The sequence below is a fragment of the Sinocyclocheilus anshuiensis genome, unplaced genomic scaffold (genome assembly GCF_001515605.1).
Source record: "Sinocyclocheilus anshuiensis isolate Anshui unplaced genomic scaffold, SAMN03320099.WGS_v1.1 scaffold881, whole genome shotgun sequence".
In the NCBI taxonomy this organism is placed as follows: domain Eukaryota; kingdom Metazoa; phylum Chordata; class Actinopteri; order Cypriniformes; family Cyprinidae; genus Sinocyclocheilus; species Sinocyclocheilus anshuiensis.
Genome location: NW_015558695.1, coordinates 425,823 through 438,169, shown reverse-complemented (window position 1 = coordinate 438,169; position 12,347 = coordinate 425,823). Strand labels below are relative to the sequence as shown.

The 12,347-nt window shown below is 34.9% G+C and overlaps 1 protein-coding gene across 1 annotated transcript in view; it reads left to right on the top strand.

Moving 5' to 3' along the window:
* The window catches only part of LOC107681404 (delta-type opioid receptor-like), a 45,441-nt gene that overhangs the window by 25,442 nt on the left and 7,652 nt on the right, over positions 1 to 12,347 (top strand). The window contains exon 3 of the mRNA XM_016477703.1: positions 8,667 to 9,019. Within this exon, the coding sequence (XP_016333189.1) occupies positions 8,667 to 9,019 (353 nt within the window). The remainder of the gene's footprint in view (positions 1 to 8,666; positions 9,020 to 12,347) is intronic.

Genomic DNA, 12,347 nt, shown 5'->3' with positions numbered 1-12,347 from the left:
AATAAAAGCTCAAACCCTCACTCTGAGTTTACACATTTTGATGTCCACATATTCATTTAATTACAGTGGCTATAGTATTTCTGTCCTAAAGAAATGGCCAAATATTAAACTTTAAGTGGACATTTGAATTAAATGGTGCTTGGTCAATATTAAACAAGTATTAGATCGCACAGCAATGTGTAAAAATAATTGTCAGGCCGTTGGCGCCCCCTGCAGGCCTTTGTTGTAATGCGTAATGTACATTAGCTCTATTGTTTACATGATGCATTTTAACAGTTTTGTTCAATAAAACCATATGATTTCTTGCTTTTGATACTTTATTTGAACTAATTATTATTGCCTCATTGCTATTATATGTGTATTTTAAGTTATTTTAAAGGCTATTGATCACTTACATCTATTTTTATTATCACAAAAAAATATATATATTATAATTATAGCGCCCTATGAAACCCGTTTTATTTCCAAATTCAGTTTTTTTCCATTTTCATTTTTCTATACTCTGTTTTAATGGTTAAATTAAATTTTATTAATCAAAAAGCCTGTCTAATTAAATGAGTATTATAGTTTTATCTTTACCAAATTCTGTTTTCCATTATTTTCTGGATTCCATTTTAATGGTTCCATAAAATTTTAGTAATCAAAAGCATCTCAAATTAATTGATTTGTTTTTCTTTTTTTTTTTTCAGAAATTTACATTTTTCTCCTAAATAAATTCTGGTAAATGACATTTCTGGTAAATACTACTTTAAAAAGTGTTTTTTGATTATAATTTTATTATTAGTAGACTAGTCACTAGAACACGTGGACATGTTGTCATTCTTACACTATAATACTGAACTTTGATTTCAGTGATTTGGACTATGAGATGGACACTTGCTTCTTGCACTCTATGTTGCACTTTACCTTTGCTTTAAAAAAAGGATTCCATAGAAATTTGGATTTCATTTGGTTTAATAAAATATAGTTTAATAAAATATTCTTAAGTAAAATTGTAGATTTTTTGTGGGAAATTAATCGTTTAGATTAATCGACTAATCAATAAATTAGTCGATAGATTCATCGAAATAAAAATAGTTGTTAGTGGCAGCCCTATAATCTATCTAGATTAGTATTTATTAATGTATTACTCACTGTACAGTATGCTTCCAGTCAATCAGGCTGTCTTTTTATTATTTTATATATTTATTATCTGTATATGCCAAGGATAAAATTGAACAACCACTTCTTTCTCTCTTTCCATCAGAACATGTCCTCATGTAACTCAGAAATATACATCGATTCGTATGTGTGTTTGCATTATTTCTGGTTCAGTGTGTTCTTTTTCAATTCCTTGTCTTTCAATGACAGACTCGCACTGATGAGCCACTATATTTCTATATGAGTGTAGCAATACATATTGGCAAAGCACATTCAATCTTTATCATTTTCTATAGCCGTCCTTGTAAATTTATCTCATAAAGCCATCTACACAGCGTCTGAAAGAACCAATTACTCTGTGATTTCAATCGGTTGATCACTTTTGGTTGTGAATAGGACAGTCATCTTTATTCGATAGAGTGAGCAAATATAATTATACTCAAGTACATCTACACGATGACTACTTCAGCAGAGGATTTGTTTGTCTCTTTGCTGGAGTTCATGTAGAATGAGTGGCATTTGATGAAATGCTACTTCAAAACTTTTCTCTTTTGCACAGTATTTGATATTTCAATCAGATATTGTGTAAAAGAGTTTTGTCTAGAAAGATTTTTTTTTATTAAATATGTATTGTCTTGGATGTTGACAATTCAAATAAGTCATCCATCATTTATGAATCAAGCTGTCTTTTGGCTGCTGAGGAGTGACAGTAAAAGTTGTTTTCGCTCCCAAATGGAAGGTTACACACCAGTAACTGCATCAATCAGATCACAGCGTGGCATTTATGTCATGTGTACGTACGACGGCCATGCAACTATGATTAATGACACATGCAGCCACCATATGGTTTATGTACTTTACTTAATATTACATCCATTTATTGTTCAGAAACAGCAGTTCACACAGATTTATCAGAGAAAACAGTTGATGAGGTAACACAAAAACTTATCCTTTTGTGCTTGTGGGTTTTATGCCTGCTGCTGCACTACATCATCATCAAAATGCACTATAAATACATACAGCAACAGCATTTTTATGGGCTCTTTAAAGTCCAGTTGTTTATATCACAACCCTTTGCTAGTTGCTATACACTACCATTCAAAATTTAGGGTTGGTTAGATTTTTTATGTTTTGAAAAAGTCTCTTATGTTGACCAAAGCTACAGCAAAAAAATGGTAATATTGTGAAATATTATTACAGTTTAAAATAACTTTTATATTTTAATATAGTTTAAAATGTAATTTATTCCTGTGATGCAAAACTGAATTTTCAGCATCATTACTCCAGTCTTCAGTGTCACATGATCCTTCAGAAATCATTCTAATATGCTGATTTGCTGCTCAAGAATCATTTACTATTATCAATGGTGAAAACAGTTGTGCTGCTTTATGTCAAAAACGTGATACACAGATTTTCTCGAACACTATCTCATCTCCTCACATTTAACACTCATAGCTCAGGAGGTCTTCACTAAAGCGGTGAATGTCTTTTGCAGATCAGGTGTCGGAGTGAGAGTCTCTACAGAAACACTCTTCCCTCTCATGACTGACACACACACACACACACACACACACACACACACTCTCTCTCTCTCTCTCTCTCTCACCGGTACTGCATAACTCTGCTGCTTTATTAAGATTTGAGATATTACTCTGCAGAAAATGAAATGAAATTCCAGCAATCTCAGCCCTTCCCCTGTGACTTCAATGGCTGCAAGACAAACAAATTATACAATTAACATACATATATCATCTAATGTGGCATGCCATATAATATTTATAACAGATCAAGTGATTATTCATTCTTTTTTCCTGAATAGATACATAATCTCTGGAGAGACTGTTTCATGAGCCAAAATTAGAATTGATCTCATGCTACAGGAACAATAAAGCACTGGCACTTTTATCTCTTACAGATCAGCAAACTTATATTTATTGTAAGCAATCTCAGTTTTGATGATGATCAAATGTTAAAAAGAGCTATAAGCAGATGAGCATTGGTGTTCAAAAGGGTCGGGGTTAGTTTAGAGTTTAGAAAAAGTCTCTTATGTTTTCCAAGGCTGCATTTATTAGATCAAAACTACTGTAAAACACTAATATTGTGAAACATTATTGCAATTTAGAATAACTGTTTTCTATTGTAATGTCATTTGTTCCTGTGATGCAAAGCTGACATTTCAGCATCATTACGCCAGTCTTCAGTGTCACATGATCCTTCAGAAATCACTCTAATATGCTGATTTGCTGTTCAAGAAACATTTCTTATTATTATCAATGTTGGAAACAGTTGTTATGCTTGATATTTTTGTGGAAACCATAATACATTGTTTTCAGGATTTTCCGGTGAATAGAAAATTCAAAAGAACAGCAATTATTTGAAATATAAATCTTCTGTAACATTATACATTTCTTTACTGTCACTTTGGATCAGTTTAATGCATCCTTGCTGTATAAAAGTATTGATTTCTTGCAAAACACACACATATAGTGATCCACAAATGTTGAGAATAATATTACTACTTTAAAATTGTGTCAAATAACATAGAATTTGCTACTTTTGGATGTATTATTTGTACATTCTGGGATTCTGTTTTTCATGAAGAATACATGTGATGCTCCCTCAGAAGGCAGCATATTTCCACATTACAGTCCATCATTTAAAGGGATAGTTCACCCAAAAATGAAAATTCTGTCATTAATTACTCACCCTCATGTCGTTCTAAACTTGTACGACCTCCGTTCATCTCCGGAACACAAATTAAGATATTTTTGATGCATTCTGAGAGCTCTCCGGCCCTCCCATAGACAGCAATGTAATTAACACGATCAACGTCCAGAAATGTAGCAAGGAGATTGGTAAAATAATCTGTGTGACATCAGGGGTTCAACCGTAATTTTACGAAGCTACGAGAATACTTTTTGTATGCAAAGAAAACAAAAATAACGACTTTATTCAACAATTCTTCTCCTCCTTGCACCCTAGCGCCATTTTGGAGAGTATCCACTGAACGTAAACAGCGTATGCTGTTCTGTGTCTACTGCGCCATGCGGATATGCTGTTTTATGTCGTTTACACTTTGATTTGAATGAAAACGTATCCGCGTGACGCAGCTGACACAGAACAGCATACGTTGTTTGCGTTCAGTGGATACTCTCCAAAATGGTGCTATAGGGTGACGCGGAGGAGACAAATTGTTGAATAAAGTAGTTATTTTTGTTTTCTTTGCGTACAAAAAGTATTCTCGTAGCTTCGTAAAATTTCGGTTGAACCCCTGATGTCACACGGATTATTTTAACGATCTCCTTGCTACATTTCTGGACGTTGATCGTGTTAATTACATTGCTGTCTATGGGAGGATCAGAGAGCTCTCGAATGCATCAAAAATATCTTAATTTGTGTTCCGAAGATGAGGGTGAGTAATTAATGACAGAATTAAATTTGTTGGGTGAACTATCCCTTTAAGTACCAATTAAGTACAAATTAAGATTGGAAGGCATTCCAGAGAACTCATTGTTTGGTCTTATGCTTCATATATCTTTTATGTTTTAGCATCAGTTAACAGCCTAAGTCTGGCCCAAGCCCAAAAGTGTCTGTAGACATCCAGGCCAAGATTGTGTAAATGAGACATGATTATAGAGGGAGAGAGAGGAGCTGCTGTGCATGAATGTATTCCCACTGGTTTCCCCAAAAAGCTCATCGCAGCCTCATCAGATCTGAACGCTCTTCTCCCTCCCTGATGTCTCAACCTTGATTACTCCCTCCCCATCCCTCCACTTCATTGATCTCTCTCTTCTGCACTCCTCTCTGCTCAGGCTCAGGGTCTTGTTTCAGTACTGTCTGATCCCAGTCTGGTTTTCAAGGAGTTGAAATGCTGTCAGTGCAAGTTCAACCACAATTTTCACGAGTCTCTTCCTCTATCCATCCCAGACTAACAGAGACTGAATCTCAGCCTTCAGTCTTCACATTTCAAAGCAAACTCTCTTCATCCAGTGAGATTTTATTTTACTCATCCAACTTTAGATTTTCTCGCTACAACCATGCCTGCTGTGAAATGTTTAATCTCTCTAGTTTTAGTTTGACTTGCTAACCCTGCGGAAAACCAACCTAGATCAGCTCAGCTGGTGACAGACATATGGGACACAACATGATCCATGACTTTATTTGCCATTGGTTTTGAAAGCAGCAACATTTCAACTATGAAGTGAATCAGAGACTATCATTAGAATATTTATAACACAAATGATCCATGTCATTTGATTTTCTCTTTATTTTATTACATACTGTATATAACATCACATTATATCACTCACTACCCCAAAATCCAACTGTCATCACACCATAATAACCAGAGACCATAAAAAAAAACGTTTATTACATTTATTTTGATATTCTATCAAATGTAAATTAACAATATATGTGTTTAAAACTTAAAAAGATCATATTTAATATACTTTTAATATATGTATTTAATATACACTGTAAATGCAAATTTTATTGAAAAGATTGACAAGCACATTCTTCAAAATGTCTCTGTTTGTGTTCTACAGTTGGAAAAAAAGTAAATAAGAATAAAGTCATATGGAATGACATATGGTTGACTAAATTAAAAACTGAAATATTAATATGCATCTTTTAATGAAACATTACTGCTGCAATTTGACAACCTTCAGGAAAAGGTTAATATTTCAGAATATATAACACTTTTATTAAGTTTCAAAACTGTGTCCCTCTTGTCAACACCATCAGATATTTATGAAATCAAGTCATGTCAAAGTCAGCCTTCATCCCAGAGGTATTTTTTCCATATTTCACCTGCTGAGAGTTTAATAAAGTCACACAGGCTCTGGTGAGGTAGATTTGCTTAGGTTTAAAATGATTTGTCAAAATCTATGATATTTGACAAGGTGGTACAGACATATATTGAGTAATAAAAACACAAATTTCGAAAAAATAGAAGGAGAAGTGGGAGGCTGCACCAAAGCGTCGGTGAAAACATCTTAATTCAGATCATTTACTGGCATATACATTTTTCTGAAACCAGTCAAGATATTGGAAATTGAGTTTGTCCAAACAGGTTTAACTTATCTTATTAAGATGCTCAGTTTGTGAAATATGCTAATATGTTTTTTCAGTCATTGAGTTAATTGAACTGTAAACGCAGTGTTGTCATCAAAATATTCAAGACATACACTGAGCCAGAGCCACAAGAGAATTGCTATTAACTTCTAACGATGAAGTCTATTCACTGCTTATTAAATATGATATATCAGTGAAAACAGGGTGTTGTTTTCATTTGCCGGCTAACTTGTCACAATAAAACCAGAGGGGCTCATAAGCGGTGTGCTAATATCGCTGCTGTAGCTCTTACACACACATACAGATTCATAATTAGGATTATGAAGTCCAATGAAAGTATTATCATTTGTGTCATTTCACAGCAGTGTCTGTTATTGTTTGTATTATACTGTCATACAGCTGGAAATATGAAAACACTGTCTGTGTGAGAATGCAATTCAGATCTTATGTTCCACTTCCTAAGAGGTTCAACAAATAATCTAACAGTACCATATTTGATGGTATAAGTTTTGACGGTACTTACTGCTGGAGCCACAGGCCTTGTGTTTCGATTCTGTTTCATCTGATTATTTTTTTTTTTCCGTGGTGATGTTTGTGGTGTTGGATGATTAAAATGGCTCTATACCTGCGTGACTCAGGACTGGAGGAGGATGTTTTGCTATCTTTCTTCTTCACTTCTTCACCATACTCACTCAGGCTGGCTCTTGCTGTTGCATAACAATCCGAAAAAGGACAGCAGAGGAGGCAAAAAGCATCATGTCATCCTCTAATGTTGCTGTATTAGAGAAGAGAGAGAGAGTTTCTTTATTATTATTATTATGCTTATTTATTTATTTGCATCACTGGTAGTTTCATTGGTTAATATTACTTGTTTACTGGCACTGTTGGGATTATACTTTAATTTGCATTGCATGCCATTAAAGCGCACTAAAACAGAAAATTGAAAATGAGATTGGCCTGTCTGCTGATTCCGAATAAACTGCTGACCAGAACCTAATAAGAAAAAAGCTAGTGAAAATGCATATTTGGACCATTGGGGGAAACTATTTTGCAAATACATAAATGTATTCAAATTTTTTAGCCAATTTTTGTGTGTATGCTAATTCGGTGTCCATTCATCCATTTTTTTATAAATGCTTACATGCAGCAAAACTGATTTAGAAAGGATTGGAATTGATGGAGCATGACGATGTGAGAAGCAGGACCTCATTATGCTAAATATATTAACATTCTTTCAAATTATATGAAGGAGAACTCTCATGAAAAACAAACAAACAAATCCAGGCTTATTATCCAAACAGATAGTAGAAGCATCAGACACAAATTCTCACCTGCTGAACCAGTCTGAATACCACTTTTTCCTATCATTACTGTTAAATGTAATTTTTATTACAGAGGAACAAAACATTAGATTAGACCAAGCTGATATTTTAAGGATCACTTCATATCGCAAAACATTGGCTCTGCAATTTCAGCTCAAAATAAGTGACATTTAATTTTTGAGAAAAAGTTCATTCTTAATCATTATAATTGAATAATCAAGTCAACTGACACTTCGCAAAGACCTGCCCCAGTTTCATTACTGTTGCTATGTCCGACAAGCCATGGCACTCTCACGCCACACATCATGTTCTCACGCAGTGAGAAATACATCGTCGAGCAAAGAGGAAACTGAAAATGTAAACATGAAACAAAGTCTCCGCTTTCAAATTGTGTAATTTGTTATGAAAATTCAAACAATAAGTACCGTTTTGTGGATCTTTATTGTGTCGTGACAGATCGTGGCAGCACCTCATTTCAAGCGACACGTGAACCGATCATCTTTTCCTCTTTACTAGTTATAGCGCACAATAAACGTGAATGAACATCAGAAGGTATCTTGTTTCAAGTGCGGAACGAAGTCCACCGATAATCTACTCTTCGGTCAGATTATTATTTTTTTTTTCAGACAAAAGTGGATTCAGTGTTATGATTGATCAGATCACCTGTCAATCGAAGTTTTCATTTCACCACATTTTTTGTTAGATCCTGAGTGGAGGTGGAGCTGTGGTGAATGATAGGATTGTTGGTACAGAACAGTAACTGTTATCAACCTTTCTCAAACATCATAAAACAGCTGCCAACCAAATAATTCCTGCTTTTCATGCGTTGTCATGTCAGTGCTCTGTTCATATTTGTAATTGTTTATGAATCTTGGTGCATTTCCGCAGTGGGGATCACAGGTTCTAGCTTTCAAATAAAACAAGAGATTGCCGACAAACCATTAAAAAGCGAAGTGGATTTGATGTGAAATGTCATTTTAATGCCATTGTTGTTGAGGGCCCAGGGGAGCGACAACCGATCTGTTTCCTCACAAATACAGATTTGTCAGGATAAATGTGTTTAGCTGTTCATCCTGATTTATATTTTCATTCTCTTTTTTGTTGTCTCCTTCTCTGTCACTTTCACAGATATACCAAGATGAAGACAGCTACCAACATCTATATATTTAACCTGGCACTGGCTGATGCGCTGGTTTTGGCTACGCTTCCCTTCCAAGGCACGGATGTGTTCCTTGGTTTCTGGCCCTTTGGCAATGCCCTGTGCAAGGCGGTCGTCTCCATCGACTACTATAACATGTTCACCAGTGTGTTCACCTTGACCGTGATGAGCATGGATCGATACGTGGCCGTGTGCCACCCAGTGAAAGCCCTGGACATGCGGACACCCCACAAGGCCAAGGTGGTCAATATCTGCGTGTGGGTCTTGGCTTCAGCCATAGGGGTCCCGGCTATGGTACTTGGAGATGTGGAGAATGACAATGGTGAGTGTGTCTATAGTTATGACCCTATTTAATTGGTTCTTTTCTTTATTTTATTTTATTTTCTTTCTTGTAATTTTGCTTAACCTCCTGGGGTCGACAGTTCCGGCGGCGGAACTTTTTGCAGATTTGAATGTTGACAGCGAAAAGAACTAAAATGCTCCTTCATACTTGATCGTACATATAAGAGTAATACAGCGCACAAATGTCAGGGCATGTCAAAACTTTTCCAGGCCCCAAAACACCCTCGGACCCCAGAGGGTTAATATTCTCTGTAACTATTTTATTTGAGATTCGTAACTGCACATTATTCCTGCACAAAAAGTAAGTGCTGTATTCATTTTCATTGAATATCCAATTATAATTTTGGAAATACACCACCGTCATGTTTGGAATATTTAAACTAAATTAATTAATTAATTATTATTTATTTTTTTATGTTTTTAAAAGAAGGCTCTTATGCTCACCAAGGCTGCATTTATTTGATCAAAGATACAATAAAAACAGTAAGCTGAATTATGTTAAATTTGATGCTGAATAAATGTATTAATTTCTTTATTTTTCTTTCTTTCTTTATTCTATGTACTGTATCATGGTTTCCACAAAAACATTAGGCAACAAAAACTCTTGATAATGTATGCAAGCTTGTTTGCAACATATGCTTAAAAAAGTGTTGTTGCAGCTTTTTATCTCATAATTTATACTTTTTTCTCGCAATTCAGAGTTTAGATCAGTCAGAATTGCAAAAAATTAATTCTGAATTCTGAGTTTAAATCTCACATTTCTGACATTATTTTTTTTTTTAGAATTACAATGAAAAAAGTTTGAATTGTGAAATAAAAAAGCATATTAGAAGGATCATGTGACTGAAGACTGGAGTAATGATGCTGAAAATGCAGCTTTGCATCACAGGAATAAATTAAATTTTAAAATATATTAAAATAGAAAACAGTTTGTTTAAATTGTAACAATATTTCACAATATTACTGTTTTCACTATATTTTTGATCAAATAAATGCAGCCCTAGTGAACAAAACAGACTTCTTAAAAAAATTAACATTTGACTAGTAGTGTGACTGTTTAATGTAAAAGGTTCCCTCAACTGCAGAAAATGTGAGAATAATCACAGTAGCTTACAGGTCCGTCAGTGAATATTAAACATTTATGCAACATTCATTTGGGAGCAGCCGTTCAACTATCGCAGGATGCACAAGCACGCTGAATAACAAATTGCAACACCTGAGACCTACAGGGGAATCGTAATATGACTGTATATGTGTGTGGGGTTTGTTTGTCAATAATGCATGCACTATTAAGAGACTTTAAAAAGCACATCCAAAGCATTTCAGTGTTAATCATTTTGCTGTTATTGGATCCATTGAGGTTACAGTAATTGCTCTGCACACTGCTCTGAAAGCAGAACCACGGGCGACTCAGAAAGACCTTTCCTCCCTGTGGCTTTGAGCTCTTGATAATCATAACATTTCCTAATTGAATGAGGTTTCTTTTTAGTTGAAAAGAGCATGAAAGTACCTTGCTACATTAATTGTATTAGCAGGAAACAGGGTTAACACCATGCTGAGCTCGCTTTTTTATTAAGTATATAAATGTGAGTGTGTATTCAGTATGTGGGTGTGCAATGCATTTGAGTCTGTGTTTGTGTGTGAAAAAGTGAATCTTATGGGGAAAATATTTCTGTCCGATTCAATCCGATAACAAAAATAGTATCGGGGCGCATGTTTTTTTTTTTTAATCAACAGAATTTCTATACCTCAGTGTGGTGACCTGTTCATCACTGTTTTGTGTGTTAAACACAATCTACTAAATATAGACAACTTTATTTTAAAGAAAAATAACAAATAAACACAGATTAGTAGATAATTCAGCAGCAAAATTTATTCTAGAAAAATCATGAGTGCACAATAATTTTATAAAATCTAAACATTTAGTGAAATAACATTATTTAGTGGGGAACAAATATAAGTGAACAAGTGTAGGACTAAATCTGGTAAAATGTTACATTGCTCTTTGCATTGTTTGTATATACTATAAATTAAAATACATTTCTTTTAAATGTATAACAAAGTAATGGAGGCAGCAACATATGATAGACAGGACAGAACAAGAAAGGCTATTAATAATCTTTCATTGCGCAAAATTATTATAATATGAAAGGCCCAATCCAGAGCGGCACAAAACGCTTATGCGCATCCCGTGCGCAGAATGATGCGCTTGAAGCAACACTGAGTCACAAAGTGAAAAGTTCAAAGCTCAAAGAGAAGAGATACTGATGCATAGTATATAATATCTGTGCAATAGTTTATTGAGCGTTTTCTTTTAACAGTTTTTAAACTTCAGTTACTGCGCTCTTGGAGATAGTTTCATTGTTTTGACTGTAGTAACCGATCGCTACACGCAGTTTGAATGCTGAATGGAGGATGACAGACAGCCACAGCGAAGTTTACATGAACTTAAATTTAACAACTTCATCTGTACCACACATTGAACTATGGAACGGCTTCAGAACACTTGAAATATAGTGCACGAAAACTTTACGGTGCTTTAAAAATGTTTTTGTGACTTTCATTGAGCTTAACAATAACACAGAATATTATACGCAGAATAACAGATTTGGATTGGTCTCGTCTGACCGATACCTTATCCGTAAGAAAATACCAGTATCGGAGCCGATACCGATACTGAGTATCAGATCGGTGCATCCCTACTGGGAACCATTACAATTGTTAGCAGATGTTAAGCAGACAGTCTACTGATACTTAAAATGACTGGTAGTTGACATGTAGTAGCAAAGTTACTTATAGTGAGCAGAATGTCTAAAGTGGACCATCAATATAAAGTGTTACCGATATTATTACAATAAAAAAAAAAGGTTTATTTTTTTTAGCAAAGCTGAATTTTCAGCATCATTACCCCATTCTTCAGTGTCACACAGGGGCGTAGCCATCATTTCAGAAGTGAGGGGGTGGGTCTACTATCGGCGAACAGTATCCAGAGGGCTTGACAAGAGGGGTAATCCAATAAACACAGGCAGAAGGTCAGGAAACAGACAACAAGGCAACACGAAGTGGCTAGACTAGAACTAGAACTGGGAACTAGGAAGGGCTCCGTAATGCAGCTATCGCTAGAAGAGTGATATGCACTAAACAATACTCGGCAGCTTGACGGGGATCAGAGTGAGTGTTATATACTTATACTATGTGTTAAAAATTTAAAAGATTGGATGACCAATAATTTTCTCCTATTAAATTCGGATAAGACAGAGATATTACTTATTGGACCAAAAGACAGTACACCGAATCTCGTGGATTAC